Below are 24,011 nucleotides of genomic sequence, written 5' to 3' on the forward strand. Positions count from 1 at the left end.
GTCCCTTGAAGACAGAAGCAGGGGAATTTATTATGGGGAACAAAGAAATGGCAGACGAGTTAAACCGTTACTTTGGATCTGTCTTCACTGAGGAAGATACACACAATCTCCCAAATGTTCTAGGGGCCGGAGAACCTAGGGTGATGGAGGAACTGAAGGAAATCCACATTAGGCAGGAAATGGTTTTGGGTAGACTGATGGGACTGAAGGCTGATGAATCCCCAGGGCCTGATGGTCTGCATCCCAGGGTACTTAAGGAGGTGGCTCTAGAAATAGTGGAAGCATTGGAGATCATTTTTCAATGTTCTATAGATTCAGGATCAGTTCCTGTGGATTGGAGGATAGCAAATGTTATCCCACTTTTTAAGAAAGGAAGGAGAGAGAAAACGGGTAATTATAGACCAGTTAGTCTGACATCAGTGGTGGGGAAGATGCTGGAGTCAATTATAAAAGACGAAATTGCTGAGCATTTGGATAGCAGTAACAGGATCATTCCAAGTCAGCATGGATTTACGAAGGGGAAATCATGCTTGACAAATCTACTGGAATTTTTTGAGGATGTAACTAGGAAAATTGACAGGGGAGAGTCAGTGGATGTGGTGTACCTCGACTTTCAGAAAGCCTTCGACAAGGTCCCACATAGGAGATTAGTGGGCAAAATTAGGGCACATGGTATTGGGGGTAGGGTACTGACATGGATAGAAAATTGGTTGACAGACAGAAAGCAAAGAGTGGGGATAAATGGGTCCCTTTCGGAATGGCAGGCAGTGACCAGTGGGGTACCGCAAGGTTCGGTGCTGGGACCCCAGCTATTTACGATATACATTAATGACTTAGACGAAGGGATTAAAAGTACCATTAGCAAATTTGCAGATGATACTAAGCTGGGGGGTAGTGTGAATTGTGAGGAAGATGCAATAAGGCTGCAGGGTGACTTGGACAGGTTGTGTGAGTGGGCGGATACATGGCAGATGCAGTTTAATGTAGATAAGTGTGAGGTTATTCACTTTGGAAGTAAGAATAGAAAGGCAGATTATTATCTGAATGGTGTCAAGTTAGGAGGAGGGGGAGTTCAACGAGATCTGGGTGTCCTAGTGCATCAGTCAATGAAAGGAAGCATGCAGGTACAGCAGGCAGTGAAGAAAGCCAATGGAATGTTGGCCTTCGTAACAAGAGGAGTTGAGTATAGGAGCAAAGAGGTCCTTCTACAGTTGTACCGGGCCCTGGTGAGACCGCACCTGGAGTACTGTGTGCAGTTTTGGTCTCCAAATTTGAGGAAGGATATTCTTGCTATGGAGGGCGTGCAGCGTAGGTTCACTAGGTTAATTCCCGGAATGGCGGGACTGTCGTATGTTGAAAGGCTGGAGCGATTGGGCTTGTATACACTGGAATTTAGAAGGATGAGGGGGGATCTTATTGAAACATATAAGATAATTAGGGGATTGGACACATTAGAGGCAGGAAACATGTTCCCAATGTTGGGGGAGTCCAGAACAAGGGGCCACGGTTTAAGAATAAGGGGTAGGCCATTTAGAATGGAGATGAGGAAGAACTTTTTCAGTCAGAGAGTGGTGAAGGTGTGGAATTCTCTGCCTCAGAAGGTAGTGGAGGCCAGTTCGTTGGATGCTTTCAAGAGAGAGCTGGATAGAGCTCTTAAGGATAGCGGAGTGAGGGGGTATGGGGAGAAGGCAGGAACGGGGTACTGATTGAGAGTGATCAGCCATGATCGCATTGAATGGCGGTGCTGGCTCGAAGGGCTGAATGGCCTACTCCTGCACCTATTGTCTATTGTCTATTGTAATTATTTCAGGGAGCAAGAAATCTGACAAATCCCAACCATACAATGAAAGTAAAGGAATTCCAAGAAACATTGCTAAGTGCTAGAGTAACTCAGTGGGTCAGGCAGCATCTTTGGAGGACATGAATCGGTGACTTTTCAGCTCTGAAGTTACTCCAGCACTTTGTGGGGTTTTTTTGTGCACCAGCAACTGGAGTTCCTTGTGTCTGAATTCCAAGAAACTATGTCCTTCCCAAATGAGAATGTGCTCACCACAAGCATTGACCTGAAATATTAACTCTCTTCTTCCATTGCCAGACCTGTTTCAGCATTCTCTAATTTCAATTTTCAGCATTTAGTCTTTGTCCTTGTCAAAGACGAGGACAGTCACTTACAGACTTGTCAGATACAAAATGGTTTGAATGCACAACTTTGTCAGCATACAGAGCAAGAAAAGACAGATAAATGATTCTGGTAAGAAGCTTTAGATGAAATTCTCCATCCTTATCTCAGATGTCGGGCGGCACGGTAGCACAGCGGTAGAGTTGCTGCTTTACAGCGAATGCAGCGCCGGAGACTCAGGTTCGATCCTGACTACGGGTGCTGCACTGTAAGGAGTTTGTACGTTCTCCCCGTGACCTGCGTGGGTTTTCTCCGAGATCTTCGGTTTCCTCCCACACTCCAAAGACGTACAGGTATGTAGGTTAATTGGCTGGGTAAAATGTAAAAAATTGTCCCTAGTGGGTGTAGGATAGTGTTAATGTACGGGGATCGCTGGGCGGCACGGACTTGGAGGGCCGAAAAGGCCTGTTTCCGGCTGTATATATATGATATGATATGATGATATGATGTCCACACATTATACCTGTTGCATGTCTTCAACATTTAATACATTTAATCATGTTTTCATCCATCTAGGCACATTGTTAAATCATGTTTTGACGTTAAAGTATGTTTTAATTGTTCTCGTAAAAGGCTAAATAATGAAGCACCTACCAACATCTGCTCAAACAGTTCCAGCACCGCTTTATCAGTGAGGTCTGTCAGTGGAGAGGAATGGGATTCATAAATTGGCGTCGGTGGGTGTTTCATATGAACAGTGGGTTTTTCTTTTTCCTTCTTTCGTATACTCGTGAATCGCTCCAGCTGCAAGGTAGGGTTGGAAAGAATTGTTAATTATGATCTCTACTGTACCCTTTACTCAGGCACGTCCATCTGTCTGATCTATTACAAACAGCATTCATGTGCATTATTCCCTGCATCTGCATTGGTTCAATTTGTTCACCATTTATAAAAAGATATAAACAAAGTTTAAAAAAAAAAAATCTATTTTGCTCACCCCTTACCCAAAATGCAGGTTTTAGAGAAAACATGAAAGCACATCTGGCAAATCAGATTTTCATTGATGGATCCATCAAAATACAATATAATAAGAGTAGGTCAAGCAAGTCCATAAATCCTTGAAGGTAGCAATACAGGTATACATCTGTATTGGCACCGAACTTCATTAGATGGGGGAACTACAAAAGTCGGTAGATTATGCTCCACGTTTATAAAACCTTGGTCAAACCTCATACTGGAATATTGTGTTCAGTTCTGTTCATCAGGTTAAAGGAAGGACTTCATTGTTCAGAAGAGTGTAGGAAAGAACTGCAGATGCTGGTTTAAACCGAAGATAGACACGAAATGCTGAAGTAACTCAGCAGGACAGGCAGCATCCCTGGATAGAAGGAATGGGTGACGTTTCAGGTCGAGACCCTTCTTCAGTCTGAAGAGGGGTCTCAACCCGAAACGTCACCCATTCCTTCTATCCAGAGTTGCTGCCTGTCCCGCCGAGTTACTCTAGCATTTTATGTTTATCATTGTTCAGAAGAGTGCAGTGCAGTTTCACCAGGATGCTGCCTGGAATGGAGTGGTTTAGTTATAAGAAGACGGGACGTGATTGAGTTATATAAAATTCTGACAGATATAGATGGGATAGACTGTAAGAAACTTTTCCCCATATCAGCAGCAAATAAAACTAGAGAGCATGGGTTTAGGGTATGAGGAACGATTCAGAGGGGATATGAGAGGACTTCCTACACCCAGAATGTAAGTACTTGGAATGTACTGCCTAAGAGAATGGTTAAAGCTTGATTGCAGATAGCATTTAAGAGTCCTCCTGATGAACACTTGAAATGCTTTGGAATTGGAGGGCTATGGACCAAATGGAATTCGGATGGAAGAGTGATCACTGGTTTGAATGGAAAAGATGGGCTGTTTGGAATGGAACCCAAGCACTGTCTCGTAAGTAGCCTGCCCAGCTCTCCTGAAAATATATGGCACTGAGTTCATACTGTTCAAGTGTGCTAACCTTCCCCAGTCCATTTCAAGTCTTCATGTAGATATATTTGCCAGAAAGAGCACCAGCACCAAATGTTGGAATGGTCAGAGTGATCAGTTTGCAGGCCACTAACAATTTGTATTTTGGGTGCGGAGGTTTGGCAGAGGACCAAAGCCAATGAAGAGACATTGATAAAATGAGGGAATGTAAATTTTAATTAAATAAAAATAGGACCTATGTTGACAAAGTAGCTAAGTAACTATTTTTAATGTCTAGAATGTGAGATGTTATCACATTCTGGGTATGAATAGAAATCTGCAGGCATTGAGAAGTTGACAAGTTCATATATAAAATTAACATTTTTATTGATGAATGGTGACTTAAAGGTTAACTTCTATTTCTCTCTGCATAGATACTCCCTGACTGGCTGAATATTTTTAGCATTTTTTTTTTGTACATCTTCACTGGGTGTTTATAAGGCAAAATCTATTGCTAAATAATAAGATTGCCACAATTCACAGTGATATATTTATATATTATACAATATGTCATGGAAGTCACAAAAGGATGAAAAAGGGAACATAAATAAAGCATTCAAGCCACGTGCGGCACGGTGGCACAGCGGTAGAGTTGCTGCCTTACAGCGAATGCAGCGCCGGAGACTCAGGTTCGATCCAGACTACGGGTGCTGCACTGTACGGAGTTTGTACGTTCTCCCCGTGACCTGCGTGGGTTTTCTCCGAGATCTTCGGTTTCCTCCAAAGAAGTACAGGTTTGTAGGTTAATTGGCTGGGCAAATGTTAAAAAGATATTGTCCCTAGTGGGTGTAGGATAGTGTTAATGTGCGGGGATCGCTGGGTGGCGTGGGCCCGGTGGGCCGAAGAGCCTGTTTCTGCGCTGTATCTCTAAATCTAAAAAAAATCTAAAAATCACTTACCTCATCGGGGATCAGCTTCTTAAATGTCTAGAGATTGAAAGATAAATGGAAAGAAATAGATAAGTTTTTGTCCACCACCAAAGGGGAGAAAAAATAATCAGAAAACACCCAAGAAAGAGCAAAGAAATAGCATTGCAAAAATAGCATCACCCTGTCAGTAATTTTAACCAAGTCACACTTATCAGTTTTGTACAGGCAAGCCCCTTGTTACGTTAGGGTTGTATTCCTGAGAACTGTCCATAAACACATTTTTCCATATGTCAGAAATGAATAGTATTCCAATAACCAAGATTAAAAAATCCATTGCCTAAAATAGTTGAGCTTCCTATCCCTGATGTACTATTTTTGTTCCCTTCAGGACTGCTTTCTCTGTAGTCCATTTTCTATAGCTACCCATATTGCATTGTTCTGCTTGGATTTCCGTAATTCTATCATTAAATCAAAAATCTTGCGTTCACTTTAACGCTGCCCATTATTGAACTAATGGAACACATGCTGTATATAAAGATAGACACACAATGCTGGAGTAACTCAGTGGGGCAGACAGCATCTGTGGGGAAAATGGATAGGTGAGGTTTCAGGTCGGAATTGTTCTTTAGACTGACCAAGAGTCCCAACCCAAAACATGACCTATTCGTTTTCTCCAGAGATGCTGTCTGACAATACAATACAATACAATATATCTTTATTGTCATTGTACCCAGGGGTAAAACGAGATTGGGAATGCGCCTCCCATACGATGCAATAATTTAAGTAATTTAGACAACAGCAACCCAACGAAATGAAACAATTGTAACAGTTTTAGACAGGGTAAAGTGCAAGTTGATCTATGCGTTGTGGCCATCCGGCTCAGCAGGGCCGGTTCATAGCAGCTATGGCCCTGGGGATGAAGCTGTTCCTGAGTCTGGAGGTGCGGGTGTAGAAGGCCTTGTATCGTCTGCCCGATGGAAGGAGTTCGAACAGACTGTTGCAGGGGTGTGAAGAGTCTTTGTGGATGCTGGTGGCTTTTCTGAGGCATCGTGTGTTGTAGATGCCCTCCAAGTCTGGTAGCTGTGTTCCGATGGCCCTCTGAGCTCTATGGACTACCCGCTGTAGAGCTTTCCTTTCTGCCTCCGTGCAGCTGAGGTACCACACAGGGATGGCATGCGTTAGGATGCTCTCTATGGTGCAGCGGTAGAAGGTCGTCAGCAGCTGTTGGGGTAGACCAGACTTTTTCAGTGTTCTTAAGTAGAACAGTCTTTGTTGTGCCTTCTTGACCAGCGCAGCAGTGTTATTGGACCATGTTAGGTCCTCCGAAATGTGAGTGCCCAGAAACTTGAAGCTGGACACTCTCTCCACACTGTCCCCGTTGATAGAGATCGGGGCATATTCCCCGTTATGTGACCTACGGAAGTTGATGATCAGCTCCTTGGTCTTGGTGGTATTTAGGGACAGGTTGTTATCCGAACACCAGTCCGCCAGGTTCTGCACCGCTTAGATACTCCAGCATTTTGTATTTATCTTTGGTATAATCTAGCAGTGTAGATTTCCATTTTATTACATACTATAGCCAGTTGTTACAGAATACTAAATACCATTTTAATATTATTTTGTTAAGCTAACAAAGCATTCACATCCAAATGTCAGTTGAGATCTACGCAATCAAATTGTAACTGTGCTACATAAATGGGGTACAGCAGATAACCCGTGAGATAAATAGGAAGCTGAGGATGTGGGAGGTTGGGGAGCTGTGAAAGGAAACTTGTCTATCTTGAAAAAAAGTTTTTTTAATGTACGGGAGAATTTGCATATAGTCAAATTTCCGTAAATCAGAACTTCTATAATCCTGGGAGTCGCTGTGTCAGCATTTTCCAGCAATGCACAACTGGCCAGGCATAGAACCAAGGAAAGAAAATACTTGGTCCAATGCACTCCATAAATAGTTACAATGCAAGCTCCTCAAAAGTTGTCCTATCATTGGAATCCAAATCAAAGAATGGAGTAGGCCACTCAGACCTCCTTCTATGAGTCTACGGTTTGACAACTTGATGTGGGTGCTAACTTTGCAGTTAAGGGGCTTCAACTCTGACTTACTTCAGACTTCCAACCAAAGAGAAAGTTTCAGCATTTCCTAAATCCATAAAAAGTAATAGGGCAGCACAGTGGCGCAGTGGTAAAGTTGCTGCCTGACCGCGCCAGAGATCCGGGTTCCATCCTGACTATGGGTGCTGTCTGCAAGGAGTTTGTAACTTCTCCCTGAGACCACTATAACTGGCACTCAAAGTTTGTAGGATAATTAGCTTCTGTAAATTGTCCCTAGTGTGCAGGATAATGCTGGCATACGGAGTGATTGTTGTTTGGCACAAATTCTGTGAGCAGTAGGGCCTTTTTCCACGCTGCATCTCTAAAGTCTAAAACAAATCACGGGGATTTAAGCTTAGTTAATATGCTCTCCTAAAATTTAATTGCCAGGTTCCTGGTAACATTCTGGTGATTCTGTGAGGCACTGCTCCAGATTCCAATATAACCTTTCTAAAGCGGTGACCAAGAATGCACAGAGTGCAGAGATCGCCCACGCACAGGAATATTTCCTCCTCTTAAGATATCAGTCCTGCAATTGGAAAAGCTAACATTGCTTTAGTTTGTACAATAGCCTTCTGTACTTGACCTTACCATTCAGATATTTTTGCATTAACTGATAAATCTCTACAAACCTTCTCTGCTCTCACATTTTCGGCATAATTTAATCAATATGCAGATCCATAGTTTCCTCATCAAATGCTGGTGAACTCCACATCAATCTTAGTTGAAATCTACTGTTCGCAGTTTCAACCACACATTTTACTAACATTGCTTTGAACGTTTATCCTACCTACACTATTTCTTGTCCTGCAAATCTTGCTATCTGAAAATGTGCATGTATTACTTTTTATTGCATTTTCCAAATCATTAATAAATAGCAATTACATTGCAGATCCTTGAGGACACTACCACGTTCCTTCCAATTCAAGTACAGAACCTGTCCTTTGCCTCCACCTTGTTGTCAATCGAATCTTCAACACAGATTAATGCTCCTTCAATTCCACAAGCTTTCACCAAGCCAATAAATTTTCCAAATACTTTAAGGAAGTTCATATAAAATGCATCTGGCGTTGTTGTCTGCCAAGCTCCTCAAAAAAAGTAATTAGCTCGACTAAGCATGATTTACCTTTGCAAAATCACAATGTCTTTATTTCTCTAAATGCTCTACCACAGTGTTTAATAAATTCAACAATCTCCTCACAACAGATGTGAAACTAATAGGTCAAATAATTACCTGATTTCTCATTCATACCTTTAAAAATGAGCACCATTATATTTAAATTAATGTATTAGAAACACTTCAAGTCAGCAATTACATTTCATTTAAATACAAACAGCCTCACTGACCAAACACACAAGCTGAAATACCAGCTAATGGAGAGTTCAACCAGCCAGGATTTATTATGCGTAAAACACTGGTTTACACTCAAGATAGACACAAAATGCTGGAGTAACTCAGCAGGGACAGGCAGCGTCTCTGTAGAGAAGTAATGGTTACATTTCGGGTCGAGACCCTTCTTCAGACCGAGAATCAGGGGAGAGGGAAACTAGAGATGTGATGAGTACAAAGAGCATGCAAGGTGTCAAAAGAACAGATCAAAGCAGATAACCTCAAGAAAATGTACAATTGTTCATTGTTGGCTATGGGGAAGGTGACAACGAGGCATACAAACAGTAAAATTAATCAGAAGGGCAGTGAAACTAGTAGGAGAACTAGTGTGCGAGGGGCCTCCCACACTGGTGACAGAGGGAAAGCAAGGATTACTTGAACTTAGAGAAGCAAAATATGAGGTGCTGTTTCTCCAATTTGCATTTCGCCTCACTCTGACAATGGAGGAGACCCAGGACAGAGAGGTCAGTATGGGACCAGGAGGAGGAGTTAAAGAGTTTAGCAAACAGGAAATCTGTTTGCCTGTCCTGCAGTTACTCCAGCATTTTGATTATTTTCAGAATTTGTTAGAACTGCTGTAATTCAGGACTGCTTCCACCAGAGGGGAGTGGTGCACTTTGAAATACATAAATGCTTAATTGAAGTAATTTATGAAGCAGCTTGAAGTTATTGCTACATTCACAATAAAAGCACTAATACAGGTGCATATTTTCCTCCACTATCTGCAACCCTTTCACCTCATCCCCACCTCCCCAAAAGTACCAATACTTTGTTATGGTTCCACTGTTGTAGCTCCCCACAATCAGTCTGAAAAAGGGTCTCAACCCAAAATGTCACCTAGTAGTTGAGGCAGGTACTATCACAATATCTAAGAGATATTTAGACCGGTACATGCATAGGATGGGTTTAGAGTGATATGGGGCAAACACAAGCAGGTAGAACTAGTGTTCATGAGACATGTTGGTCGGTGTGGGCAAGTTGGGCCAATGAGCCCGTACCATAACTCTTTCTCCAGAAATGCTGCCTGACCAACCAAGTTACTCAAGCTCTTTGCCTTTTTTCATAAACTATCATCTGCAGTTCCTTGTATTTTCGTAATTTTGCACTTGCTTATGACCTACAACTACATGTTTTTCAGTAGAAGTCAGCTGACCTCTACTTTTGAATTGTGACTCCATTCTCCCGTTTCCAGTCAGTGTCAAAATTTACAGGTCATTTTATTGTTAAAATTGAGAGATGAGAGTAAGAAGGAATTGAGTTGAACAAGTTTTGATCCTGCCCGATTTATTTTCCGTGTTCGATGTGGTAATTTTAGATGTCCTGTGCATGTTCTGAGTCTTGGTAGGTCAGTGACAGCAAAAGGAAATTGGGGAGATAATAATAACAGGATGGGACTTGTGTCTCGAACATTAAACAGACAGAAGAAAACAAGCATCTGCTGGAAGACAAGAATGGAAAACAAGCAGTTAACAACAATAAAGTTGGCAGAAGTGGATCCTACAAATATTCAGGATGCAAATTATGAATCAAGAGGAAGGAATGGATATTAAACAAGTCTGACAGATTTTTATGTTTACAATTATTGAATGAGATATACTGTGATGGTTCGGGCATTTTGTTTTTCTTGTAAGAGCTGGATTGAATGAATACTCCCTGGCGTGGGTGCACAGAGAACCCAATGAAGCTACTGGGTAAATTGCTGGGGAATGGAACTGACTGGGCTGCTCTTACAAAGAAGCACCTTGCATTTAATGAGTCAAATGGTAGACCTCCAAGCTGCAATAACTTATAAAATTATTTGTGAAAAGTATGCAAAAATGTTTTGTGCCTATACTATTAATGTCATTGCAATTCATATGAAAAATAGAAACGTAGAACAGTTCAGCACAAGAACAGGCCCTCCAGCCCACAATGTGTGCCGAAATTGATGCCAAGAAAAAATAATTTATCTGTCTGCACATGATCCAAATTCCTCCATCCCCTGCATAGCCATGTGCCTATCTAAAAGCCTTTTAAACACCACTCTGTCTGGACAAATCTTTTGTTTGTTTGTTTGTTTTTATTTCTTGTTTGCTCTGTAAAGCGTCTCTGAGTATCCTGAAAAGCGCTATATAAATTAAATGTATTATTATTATTATTATTATTACTTGTGTATTGTCTTCCACCACCATCTCTGGCGATGCCTTACAAGTACCCACCACTCTCTGTGTGTAAAAAAATTGCCCACACATCTCCTTTAAACTTTGCCTCCACAACCTGAATGGGGTGCCCTCTAGTCTTTCAAATTTTCACATGGGGTAAAAAAGTTCTGATTGTCTACTTTCTCAATGCTTCTCATCGTGTTATATACTTCTACCAGGTCTCCCCTCAACCTTTGGTGTTCCAGAGAAAACAATCTAAGTCGATTCAGACAGATTAAAAAAACATCTTGCCAGGGAAAGAAATGACATTAATCAAATCCAGTTTAGAACCAAAAATTGTAGATTCATCAGAGCCATTGGAACTGATGAGTTGATGATCAGAATTTATCACAAGGGTACAATTTAGATAGTTTAGTTTTAGTTCTGTTTAGTTTTTTCTCACATGTACTGACAGACAGTGAAGAGCTTTTTTTGTTGTGTATTATCCAATCAGCAGAAAGACTATACATGATTACAATCATGCCATCTACAATGTAGAGATACAGGACAGAGGGAATAACATTTAGTGCAAGATAAAGTCCAGTAAAATCCAATTAAAGATAGTCTGAGGGTCTCCAATGAAGTGGATGGTAAGATTTATGAAGTGAATGAGAAAACTGGGAACCGAAGACTAGTTAGCTTGACATTACGAGTGGGGAATAGTAGTATCTACTTTGAGAAAGCAATAACAGGTAGATTAGAAACAGCAGGAAGACCGAGCAGTGGACTCTTACTGTAAACGTGAGAATTTACAGCATTCAGTAAAATCACAGCTGAATTTTAACTCGGCGCCATTTCCCTATACAAATCACATTTCCTTTGATTCTATTAATATCTTAAAATCCCATACCCCTTTATTCTCCTAATTCTCCATTTTTGGTCACACACGTGACTAAGAATGGCCCTCATACGTGGACCAGAATTCAGAGGATTTTAAGGTGGAAGGAGAACATGAATCACAATTCCAAAATGAGAGAATTATAAAGCCCAAAAAGAGGCCATTTAGCCCATCATATTTGCTCTTGCTACATGAAAGAAATACTATTTCAATTTCCTGCACTTTTCCATATGTCCTGCATTTCTGGGGTATGTACCTTACCTTGAGCTTGAAATACAAGTAATCTAAGCCCTTTAACCGCAACAAATAACTCTCCATACATTTCAGAATGACATCCAACAGATTTTCGCAACCAAAGGTCAGACCATAAAACCGACAAGTGGAATTAGGCCATTCAACCCATCAAGTCTATTCCACCATTCCATTATGGCTGATCTATATTCCCCTCTCAAAGTCATTCCCCTGCCTTCCTCCCAAAATATAAAGACACTCTTCCTAATCAAGAACCTATCAATCTCCACTTTAAAAATACCCAATGTCTTCACAACCTTCACAGCCGTCTCTGGCAATGAATTCCACAGATTCACCACCCTCTGTCTAAAGAAATTCCTCCTCATCTCCATTCTTAAGTTATGCCCTTACATTCTGAGGCTCTGCCCTCTGGTTCTAGACTCTCCTATTACTGGAAACAACCTATCCATGTCAACTCTATCTCGGTCTTTCATTATCCGTAAGAATTGGCTTGCAGATATCAGGACTGTAAGAAGTGACCTTGGCTGTGTTCTTGAGCTAGTGGTAGTGAGACAGCACTCTGGTGACAGGCAGTACATGGTAACACAATCCCATGGAATCATAAAGCCTGCATCATTATAGTCAAGTCAAGTCAAGTTTATTTGTCACATACATATACAAGATGTGCAGTGAAATGAAAGTGGCAACGCCTGCGGATTGTGCTAAACTACAAAACAGAATAGAAGTTTTTTTTAATCACAAAAAATAAATTAATACAGTAGATTAAATTAGTCCCTGGTGATATGAGAGTTAACAGTCCTGATGGCCTGTCGGAAGGAACTCTGTCTCATCCTCTCTGTTTTCATAGTGTGACAGCGGAGGCATTTGCCTGACCATAGCAGCTGGATCAGTCCGTTGCTGGGGTGGTAGGGGTCCCCCATAATGTTTGTGGCTCTGGATCTGAACCTCCTGATGTATAGGTCCTGCAGGGGGGCGAGTGTAGTTCCCATAGTGCGTTCAGCCGAATGCACTACTCTCCGCAGAGCCTTCCTGTCCTGGGCAGAGCTGTTGCCAAATCAGATTGTGATGTTCCCGGACAAGATACTTTCTACAGCCCCAGAGTAGAAGCACTGATGGATCCTCAGAGAGATTCTAAATTTCCTCAACTGTCTGAGCACATCACCAGTGCGGCAATGTGTGTTGTTCATGTCAGATTCTCTGTGATGTGGACTCCCAGGTATTTAAAGCTGCTCACCCTATCCACAGTAATCCCATTTAACTCCAGTGGCGTGTACTTCGTCGGATGTTAAGCCCTTCTAAAGTCTACAATCAGCTTTGTGACATTCAAGAGGAGGCTGTTGTCCTGACACCAGAGTGCCAGATCAGCCACCTCCTCCTGGCAGGCCTTCTCATCGTTATCGAAGATCAGGCCCACCACCACAGTGTCATCAGCAAACTTGATGATGGAGTTGGAGCTGAACCTGGCCACACAGTCATGTGTGTACAGGGAGTACAGTAGGGGGCTAAGGACACAACCCTGGGGGGATCCTGTGTTCAGGGTGAGGGGGTTAGAAGTATGTCTCCCCATCATGACCACTTGGAGCCTGGCGGTGAGAAAGTCCAGGACCCAGGCACACAGGGGAGTGTTAAGCCCCAGTTTCAGCAGCTTCTCAGCAAGTCTGGTGGGGACTATTATATTGAAAGCTGAACTAAAATCAATGAACAGCATCCTCACATAGCCCCCCTTCTGGCTGTCAAGATGCGAGAGAGCGGTGTGCAGAACCTGGGAGACCGCATCATCCGTGGATCTGTTCGGACGGTATGCGAACTGCAGCTGGTCCATATTGCGAGGGAGGAAGGCACAGATGTGGTTCTTGATCAGCCTCTCAAAGCATTTCATGACCACCGAGGTGATAGACTTTCCAACAAGCTGGAGAGGCATTCTTTGGGACTGGTACAATGATGGATCTTTTGAAGTAGCACATTGGCAGCCTGTCCTCCACCCCTGAAATGCATCATTTTTCACAGATTGTTTGCAGTAGGAAGTGTTCAATCCTAGTACCTAACGGTGGTGCCTCTACAAACTCCATTCCAGGAACTAAGTAACTTACCTAAATCAATATCCTTTTGCAGTGTTGATTGAATGACTGTTCATCACTCTCCTCTCTATGAGATTGTGTACTTCACAATTGGGTGCCCATGCATGTAAATAAACAGTAACTGCACAATGTAATCCATTCAATATGAAGTGATACTCCTAGGAAATGCTTTCATTCTTTTATGTGAAGCATCTTGCAATATTTTATTCCATGATTTTTAACGTATTGAAAAACTTTGAATCAAGTAGCCAATTAGTTCATTTTGGAGATACAGCATGGAAACGGGCCCTTCAGTCCACTGGGTCCGTGCTGACCATCAATCAACCGCTCACACTAGTTCTATGTTATCCTACATCTGCAAGCACTCTCTACCCACTACAGGCAATTTGCAGAGGCCAATTAACCTACAAACCCGCATGTTTTGGGGATCTGGGAGGATATTAGAGGATATTAGAGCATTTGGTCACAGCAAGAATGTGCAAATTAAACACAGATTGCAATCTGTGAGATCAGGATCAATCCCATGTTTCTAGCACTCTGAGGCAGCAGCTCTGTCAGCTGTGCTACTGTTTGCTCTGGCAGAATGATGGTCAAGTTCCTGGATAAATGTAATGAAGACTGAAAAAAGTTTTGTCAGAAGCCCTAGTTTATAAAGCCAGTGTGAAGCAATGCCATTTTTGTTTACTGATGCTGAGGTTGCAGTTCTAGTCATGTAGCAATGCTATTAACCAAGACTGTGGCCATCTAATCAAGATAACATTAAAAAATCTAAGTTGTGACAAATGCTTCGAATTATACACGTCATGAAAGACTGGGATCAAAGGTCCGCCATGATCTTAATAACAGTGAAGTTCTCACCCCAGGTCATACTGCCAGGCCCCAATTTTGTTCCTTATGTCATTTTGAAAGAACAAAAGTATCAGTGTTCTCACTCTAGGATCCTTAAGCAGGATTGTTTTATCAAGTAGCAGCAAATTATGGATATAGAGTCATAGAGTGATAGAGTGTGGAAACAGGCCCTTCGGCTCAACTTGCCCACACCGGCCAACATGTCCCAGCTACATCAGCCCCACCTGTCAGCATGTGGTCCATATCCCTCCAAACCTGTCTATCTCACAGCGCCAGAGAACAGAGTTCTATCCTGAACTAGGGTCAATGTGGAGTGTGCACATTCTCCCTGTGGCCGTGTGGGTTTCCTTTGGGTACTCCAGTTTCCTCTACATCCCAAAGACAAGCAGGTTGGAGGTTAACTGGCCTCTGTAAATTGCTCCTAGTATGTAGGGGGTGGATGCAAAAGTGTGAAACTTGAACTAGTGTGAATGGGTGATCGATGGCTGGCTTGGCTTCGGTGAGCTGATGGGCCTCTCTGCATGCTGTATCTTTCAATCAATCAACCACAGGTTAACAAACAAATCAGTGTGCTATTGTTACATTGTTAAACTGCTCCAACAACGAAAAAAACATGTCTTTTAACATCAGGTTTTAGAAACTACACAAAGTAAATATTCAATGTAAACTGTTCTGAAAATGCAGATAAAAATCTATCAGCCACATGTCTGGTGGACCTGATAAAAGGCTCAATGGAAATTAAACAAATTTATTTGCAGTTGGGAGGACTCCACTGTAAATAAACATATTTAAGGTGATCCAAAAGAGAGGAATCATTTAAAAAAAATATTCTAGTACCAATCTTACCCGTTAGAACGTGTTTAAATCAGAAAGTGAAAAAGAAAGTAGTCATTTATAAATAAATGTTTTTCATCGCGACAGGGCAATCCATATCACCACTATACATCCACAGACGTATTGTCACTAGAGACATGTGGGAAATGCAACAGCCATTTTGTTTAACTTAACAAAAGTAAACGATAAATTCCAATCATCAGCTCATGATTTTCTTTTTCAGTCATTACACTGCATAAGATTAGACTACGACAAGGTAATCAAAAGACAAAGACAATCGTCAGAACTCCACCTCATGTCCCCATCAGTCAATCCAAGTGTTCCAGGGAAATGCACAACTTTGGCTCCATAGCACACCAACAACTCGAGACCAAGTCATAGCTCCTCTGCTCAAGTTAGAGAAGGAAACCCTGGTTATTGAAATTTACTAAAGACACATTGATTGAATATATCAACTTTGGCTGCTCTGCAACTTTGATAGCTAAATTTATCAGTTTGCTACTAAGTAAAACACTGTTGTCTCAAAAATGTGACACATCTACCATTGGACCAGTGTAGATTCGTCACTCAGTCATTTTACTTCAATCATCAATTGATTGTGTACTAATACTGGCTTTATTATTAAACATGGCAGCATAATATTTAACTGATCTTATTCTTAATGATGAGGGAAGGATGCTTCTCAGTCCTTTTCTGACTTAATTGGCTTTTCTATTTATCACAATTTGACCTGCTTATTTTGGATATCTAATCATTAATTAATCTACTGACTTTGCCAATGAACATCTCGAAACCAAACTCAATTTCCAAGTGCATTGCTGGTGAAAGGCAGTGATGCACAGTTTCAGAAAGGCGTTATGGTTTTTAGCTGATTCTGGACATACAACTTTTAAAAATTCTGACCACTGAATTGAGTGTGGCCTATTCTACATTATATACTAGTGACTGAAAACAGACAAATGGAAAAACTGCATATCTCTGAAAATCTGTCCTGGACCCAGCACATTGATGCAATCATAAAGCCCATCAACGTCTCTATGCCCTGAGAAGATTGAGGAGAGTCAGTATGTCAAGGAATACTCTCTTGAACATCTACAGGTGTAGAGTGGAAAGCAGATTGACTAGTTACATCATGGCCTGGATCTGCAACTCAAACACTCAGGAACAAAGAAGATTGCAAAAAGTGGTGAACATTGCCCAGTTCATCATTGGTTCTGGCCTCTCCACCATTGACGAGATCAAGAAGAGTCGCTGTCTCAATAAGGCAGCCAGCATCATCAGAGACCCACACCACCCTGACCACATTCTCATTTTACTCCTGCTATTGGGAAGAAGGTATACGAGTCTGAAAACTGTAACATCCAGGTTCAGGAGCAGCTTCTTCCCTGAAACCATCAGGCTATTAAACACTACAACCTCCAAATAAGCTTCAAAATATGTAGACTTGGCAACACTATTTTTATACACATTGAACATTTTGTTTTGTTTATTACGAGTTTTACAGAGTACTATGTTCACATCTGTTGTGCTGCTGCAAGTAAGAGTTTCATTGCTCCATTTCAGGACATATGACAATAAAACACTCTTGACTCGAACTATTTCACCATTAAATTCCACCACTATCAATACATTACAATGTTTTGTGAGTAATGCTGTTACTCATTTGGTATGTTTGCATCAATAAATATTAATGTGTAGAAAGGAACTGCAGATGCAGGTTTATACCGAAGATAGAAAAAAAAATGCTGGAGTAACTCAGCGGGTCAGGCAGCATCTCTGCAGAAAAGGAAAAATTGATTAAGCTAAAAACACAATCAAATGTAGCTTTGCAGTTAAAACAAATAATGGCTCCAAGGAGTTTATTCATCAAACTGCAAAATACAGCAAGGCTACAAGAGTTAAAAAGTCTCCGTGCTGAAAAGAACTTCAACTTTGTTGCATTTTGGTTTAAAAATGCCCCTGCAATACAACTAATTACTGCTGACAGTTTACAGTCACATAATAACCAGCTGTTATGACTGTGCAGTTTGGACGCACAGCATAGTTCTATGCAACGGACCCATCCACCCACAGCACCACTTTTGGTTCATCATCCGTTGTCCACTCCTGCACACAATTCAACTGTTATTTAATTGTTGTACAAATAATTGTCGAACCTCTGTTCCAACTGAAATGAGTACCAGTACCAAAACATACTCAAGATCAACAAAATAAATACTTTTGACAAAGTGAAATCAAATATTTTTTGTTTTTGATCAGCAATTCAGAAAATGGTTCTAAAGTGACATTTTATACATATAGACCAAGGGAGAGTGGTACAATTTAATAGATAGAATTATATCTGCACTAAACACAAAGTCAAGACTTGAAAGTCTTTAAAAAAATGTTGTTTTGTCCATATTTTGAAATCAATACAGCAAAAAATGAAATGAGCAACTGAAAATGGGTGGCTTGCTTGACATTTAGTTGAGCTTTAGTTTAGAGATACAGCATGGTAATGGGCCCTTCGGCCCAATGAGTTCATGCTGACCATTGATCACCCATTTATACTAGATCTATGTTATCCCACTTTATCATCCGCTTCCCCCCCACCCCAGACACACTAGGGGGAGAATTTTACAGAGGCCAATTAACCTACACACTGTTAAAGGATGTGGGAAGAAACCAGAGCTATAGGAGGAAACCGCAGTCACAAGAATGCAAATTCCACATTTAGGCAGCACCGAAAGGCAGCATTGAGCTGCCATTTTTTTGATTTGATATCAGTTCCTGGGTCAACTATTCAACCTTCAAGATACGAGTCCAGTGATTTAATAATAATGCACCTGCTTTAGTGTTGTTGTTTAAGAACATTCAACCAAGTCCAAGAGTCGCAAACCTGCTCCACCCAAGCTAATAGTCAGTTTTATATTCATTCCAAAAGGCAGCATATTTGCAATTCCAGTGGCTCAGCGACTCAGATGACATTTTAAAGAGGTAAAATGTTTATAAGGCAATACCTGCAAGCACTTTACAGAAAATATTCTCCTGGTTTACAAGAAAATGCTATGATATTTTTTCTGAGCATTTGTCAATTTAGTTGGCAATGTACTCGGTTATTTAAATACGAGAAGTTTGGGTCAAAAATAAAAGCACGTACGTTAAGCAGAAAACTCAGAGTCTGTGGCAAACCGACCACAAATGTATTGAAAAATCTCAGCATGCCACAAAGTGCTGGAGTAACTCAGTGGGTCAGGCTGCACCTTTGGAGGGATGAATAGGTGACGTTTTGAATTGGGACCCGTCTCAGATTGAAAGGTTCACCTATCCATTCCCACCACAGATGCTGTCTGACCTGCTGAGTTACTCCAGCATTTAGTGTTCGGCTCAAAAATCCAGCAATAGCAGTTTCTTGAATCTCAATCTCAGTATGCCATTCTACTGTATGGTTGCATATTTGCCACTGAGATTAATAACGATATGTTGGAATTATGGTTATAAGGCACAATTTATGGTCTACCAAGCGACAGTGAATCCCTCCCTTCCTAAATGTCAGTCTGATCATCAAAGAATTTGAGAAATGCAGCTCACACAGTCTTCACAAAACATCCAAATTCACTGGGGGGGAATGTGAATCAATGACAGTGTACTCTTCCAGCACCGAGTGTACCAGTTGCCTACACTGTGCCAGTCACATCATTGACATTCCTGACACCAGATTCCCAAAGTAGCTGCTGCATTCCAGATTCCGTCATGTAAAAAGATGACACGACAGAGGAAATTGTTTACTGCCGGACCCTGACGTGAGTGGACGCTGGCGCTGTTTGTTCGCCGCTTCTCCGTCAGGACAAATCTTTTGTTTGTTTGTTTGTCTTTATGTCTTGTTCGCTTTGTAAAGCGTCTTTGAGTATCTTGAAAAGCGCTATATAAAATAAATGTATTATTATTATTATTATTATTATTATTATTATTATTACAGCGTGGCGGACCCGGAACTCGTTGAAGTGCTGGCGAACAATGGTAAGGCTTCTGCTGAGGACAGACCATTCCGTATCAAAAGGGGGGAGGTCAGGGGTATGGCAAAGACACGACAAGAGTAACGGTCGGGGTCGGAGGGCAGGTGAGTAGATGGAGGCGATGTCTGGTGGGGGGATGGTGGGTGTACAGAGAGGAGGGCACAAGGTCTATTGTATGGGTGGGGAGTAGCTGGGGCCACCTGGTTAAAAGGGGAAGGGGAAGACCCAGTGGAACAATATTGGTGGTTGTGTTCCAAAAACTGTGCATATGACCATTTTGCAAAACACATCATCGGTACAAGCATCAAGATAAGAGTTAAAACAAAACAAAAACTGACGAGAAAATCCATGAAAGTGATTTTTTATTCCTTTTCTCAGAATTGTTGTCGTGATTTATCAACACTGTCAGGGCAAATTTCTATTACCTACACTGCTGTAGCAGGGGTGGGGTTGCTGCACTTTATCAAATACTATGTTTAAAGTTCATGAAATTCACAATAAAAATGCAAATCTTTCTTTTCCTTTAAAATTCTTGAATTACTTAAAAGTCTTGCAGTAACATTTGGAGAAAGAACCACATTAATGACTACAGACCAAAGATTTTGCTTCGCCATCTATCAATTTGAAATGGTAACTTTCATGTTCAATCCAACTGCTAACCAGAGTCTGAAGAAGGGTCCCAGCCCAAAATATTGCCGATCCATGATCTCCAGAGATGCTGCCTGGATTAGGGACAATTAGCTCCAGGGAGAGGTTGGCCTTGCCTCCACCTGGTTCCATCTATTCACCATCCCTCCCTTATCAGGCTCCATGTATAATTTTCAAGTATCTATAAAGGCCACCTGCATAATCAAGGCCGAGTCTCACCTTAGATACTCCCTCTTCTCCCCTCTCCCATCAGGCATGAGATTCAGAAATGTGAAAACATATACAGTGCCCTCCATAATGTTTGGGACAAAGACCCATCATTTATTTATTTGCCTCTGTACTCCACAATTTGAGATTTGTAATAGAAAAAAAAAAACCGCATGTTTAAAGTGCACACTGTCAGATTTTATTAAAGGGTATTTTTAGACATTTTGGTTTCACCATGTATAAATTACAGCTGTGTTTATACATAGTCCCCCCCATTTCAGAGCACCATAATGTTTGGGATACATGGCTTCACAGGTGTTTGTAATTACTCAGGGGTGTTTAAATGTCCTTTTTAATGCAGATATAAGAGAGCTCTCACCACCTAGTCTTTCAGGATTCAGGATTCAGTATATCTTTATTTGTCATCCAAAAAAGAGTTTTTTTGGACGAAATTTAGTCACCAAAAGTCCAACAATAAGAGCAATAAAATAAGCAAATTACACAACCCCAACCAACACAAAAAAAGAAACATCCATCACAGTGAGTCTCCTCCAATCCCCTCCTCACTGTGATGGAAGGCCAGAATGTATTTTCTCTTCCCCTGCCGTCTTCTCCCGCGGTCAGGCTGTTGTCGTTGCCACGTTCCAGGCCGCGCCGGACGGTGAAAAGTCCGCAGCGGGCCGACCCAAGCACCGCGATCCGGGGCGGGCGAACACACTGCCGCTGCCGCTGCACGTTGGGGCGGTCGTGGCTTCCTCCAGTCTTTCCATCACCTTTGGAAACTTTTATTGCTGTTTATCAACATGAAGACCAAAGTTGTGCCAATGAAAGTCAAAGAAGCCATTATGAGACTGAGAAACAAGAATAAAACTGTCAGAGACATCAGCCAAACCTTAGGCTTACCAAAATCAACTGTTTGGAACATCATTAAGAAGACAGAGAGCACTGGTGAGCTTACTAATCGCAAAGGGACTGGCAGACCAATACCTCCACAGCTGATGACAGAAGAATACTCTCTATAATAAAGAAAAATCCCCAAACACCTGTCTGACAGATCAGAAACACACTTCAGGAGTCAGGCGTGGAATTGTCAATGACCACAGTCCGCAGAAGACTTCATGCACAGAAATACAGAGGCTACACTGCAAGATGCAAACCACTGGTTAGCAGCAAAAATAGGATGGCCAGGTTACAGTTTGTCAAGAAGTACTTAAAAGAGCAACTACAGTTCTGGAAAAAGGTCTTATGGACAGATGAGGCGAAGATTAACTTATATCAGAGTGATGTCAAGAGCAAAGTATGGAGGAGAGAAGGAACTGCCCAAGATCCAAAGCATACCACCTCATCTGTGAAACACGGTGGTGGGGGTGTTATGGCTTAGGCATGTACAGCTGAAGGTACTGGCTCACTTCTCTTCATTGATGATACAACTGCTGTTGGTAGTAGCATAATGAATTCTGAAGTGTTTAGACACATCCTATCTGCTCAAGTTCAAACAAATGCCTCAAAACTCATGGGCCGGCGGTTCATTTTGCAGCAAGACAATGATCTGAAACAGACTGCTAAAGCAACAAAGGAGTTTTTCAAAGCTAAAAAATGGTCAATTCTTGAGTGGCCAAGTCAATCACCTGATCTGAACCCAATTGAGCATGCCTTTTATATGCTGAAGAGAAAATTGAAGGGGACTAGCCCCCAAAACAAGCGCAAGCTAAAGATGGCTGCAATACAGGCCTGGCAGAGCATCACCAGAGAAGACACCCAGCAACTGGTGATGTCCATGAATCGCAGTCATTGCATGCAAAGGATGTGCAACAAAATACTAAACACGACTACTTTCATTTACATGACATTACTGTGTCCCAAACATTATGATGCCCTGAAATGGGGGGACTATGAATAAATACTGCTGTAATTTCCACATGATGAAAACAAAATGTATTAAAAGCCTTTATTAAAATCTGACAATGTGCACTTTAACCACATGTGATTTTTTCTATTACAAATCTCAAATTGTGGAGTATAAAGGCAAATAAATAAATGATGGGTCTTTGGCCCAAACATTATGGAGGGCACTGTACCTCCCAATTCTGGGATAGTTTCTTCCCAGCTGTTATCAGGCAACTGATCCATCGTATCAGCATGAGAGAGCGGTCCTGATCTATCATCTACCTCATTGGAGACCCTTAGACTATCTTTAATCGGACTTTACCTTGCACTAAACATTATTCCCTTTTGACCTATATCTGTACTGTGGACGGCTCAATTGTAATCACGAATAGTCTTTCCGCTGACTGGATAGCATGCAACAAACAAAAATTTTCACTGTACCATTACTGTGACCATAAACTAAATTATTATTAAACTCTCCACTCCTTCTGCCCAGCTGGCTTCATCTACCAAACATCCCTCTCTTCTTTGGTTCCATTTATCACCTTCCAGTCTTCATCTCTACCTTTGCCTCGGCTCTACCTGCCCAGCATCCCCCTCTTCACCTGGTACCACTCATCACCTCCCAGCCCCTACCTCACCTCTCCCTCTAACCTCTATCTTCCTTCTACACAGTCCTTGTCCAGTATTCCAACCCGGAAAGTTGACCATCTTTTTGCACTGCCAATGCTGCTTGATCAACCGAGTTCCTCCAGCCTTTTTTTTCCCTGCAACTTTGTCCTTTCCCTGCATTCTGTAATTAAATTGGTTGCAAGTCAATTTCTGCCAACCGAGAGAAAAAAAATCAATCGTAAAGATTATATAGTTTAGCATATGTCAAAAATCAAATGGATTCTTCATTTGGCCACTCGTTAGTTGTCAGGTGGCATTGCTATGCTCTTCCTGGCTCCTTAGAAGTGCCTTATTTCTAAGCTTAGTTGCTCTCCTCTACTTAAAATAATCCTCAAAGCGGTCATTTAGATTGTGAGAGAATCAAAACAAGGTTTCTGTTTCTCATGTGCAGAATTCACCTGTTATCATCAAGAGAATACAAAATTATTTTCAACCAAGGTCTTGAGCCTGACAAAATTGTTCAAAAGTTGTTCTTTCAGTTCAAACACTAGAAATCTTACGCGCACCAGAATAAAATGAGGTACTTTTGGAGTCCTCTGTCAAAGGCAAATCAAGAGTCAAGAGTACAATTGGTCATAAGTCTTATTTCAGAAAACCTTTGATAAGGTGCCACACGAGGCTGCTAATGAAGATGAGAGCCCACGGTATCAAAGGGCAGATACGAGCATGGATAGCAGGTTGGCTGGATGGCAGACACGAGCATGGATAGCAGGTTGGCTGGATGGCAGAAGACAAAGAGTGGCAATAAAGGGGGCTTTTTCTGGTTGGCAGCCATTGACTGGCGGAATTCTGCAGGGGTCGATGCTGGGGCCACTCTTCTTCATGTTATATATCAATAATTTGGACTAGGAGCTTTGTGGCCAAGTTTGCGGATGATACGAACATTGGTGGAAGGGCAAGTAGTGTAGAGACAGCAGGGACTTTGCCGAAGGACTTGGACAGGTTGGGAGGGTGGGCAGAGAAATGGCAGATGGAATATAGTGTAGCAATGTGTGCAGTCATGCATTTAGTAATAGGAATAAAGACTATTTTCTAAATGGGGAGAGAATCCAGAAATCGGAGGTGCAAAGGAAGACACAAGAT

General features: G+C 41.6%; 1 protein-coding gene across 1 annotated transcript in view; it reads right to left on the minus strand.

The window, feature by feature from the left end:
* The window catches only part of LOC144599770 (protein diaphanous homolog 1-like), an 83,713-nt gene that overhangs the window by 22,669 nt on the left and 37,033 nt on the right, over nt 1-24,011 (minus strand). The window contains exons 2-3 of the mRNA XM_078411007.1: nt 5,038-5,064; nt 2,774-2,923 (exon numbers count right to left, since the gene is read on the minus strand). Of these exons, the coding sequence (XP_078267133.1) occupies nt 2,774-2,923; nt 5,038-5,064 (177 nt within the window). The remainder of the gene's footprint in view (nt 1-2,773; nt 2,924-5,037; nt 5,065-24,011) is intronic.

This window comes from Rhinoraja longicauda, chromosome 14, assembly GCF_053455715.1.
Source record: "Rhinoraja longicauda isolate Sanriku21f chromosome 14, sRhiLon1.1, whole genome shotgun sequence".
Classification (NCBI taxonomy): domain Eukaryota; kingdom Metazoa; phylum Chordata; class Chondrichthyes; order Rajiformes; family Arhynchobatidae; genus Rhinoraja; species Rhinoraja longicauda.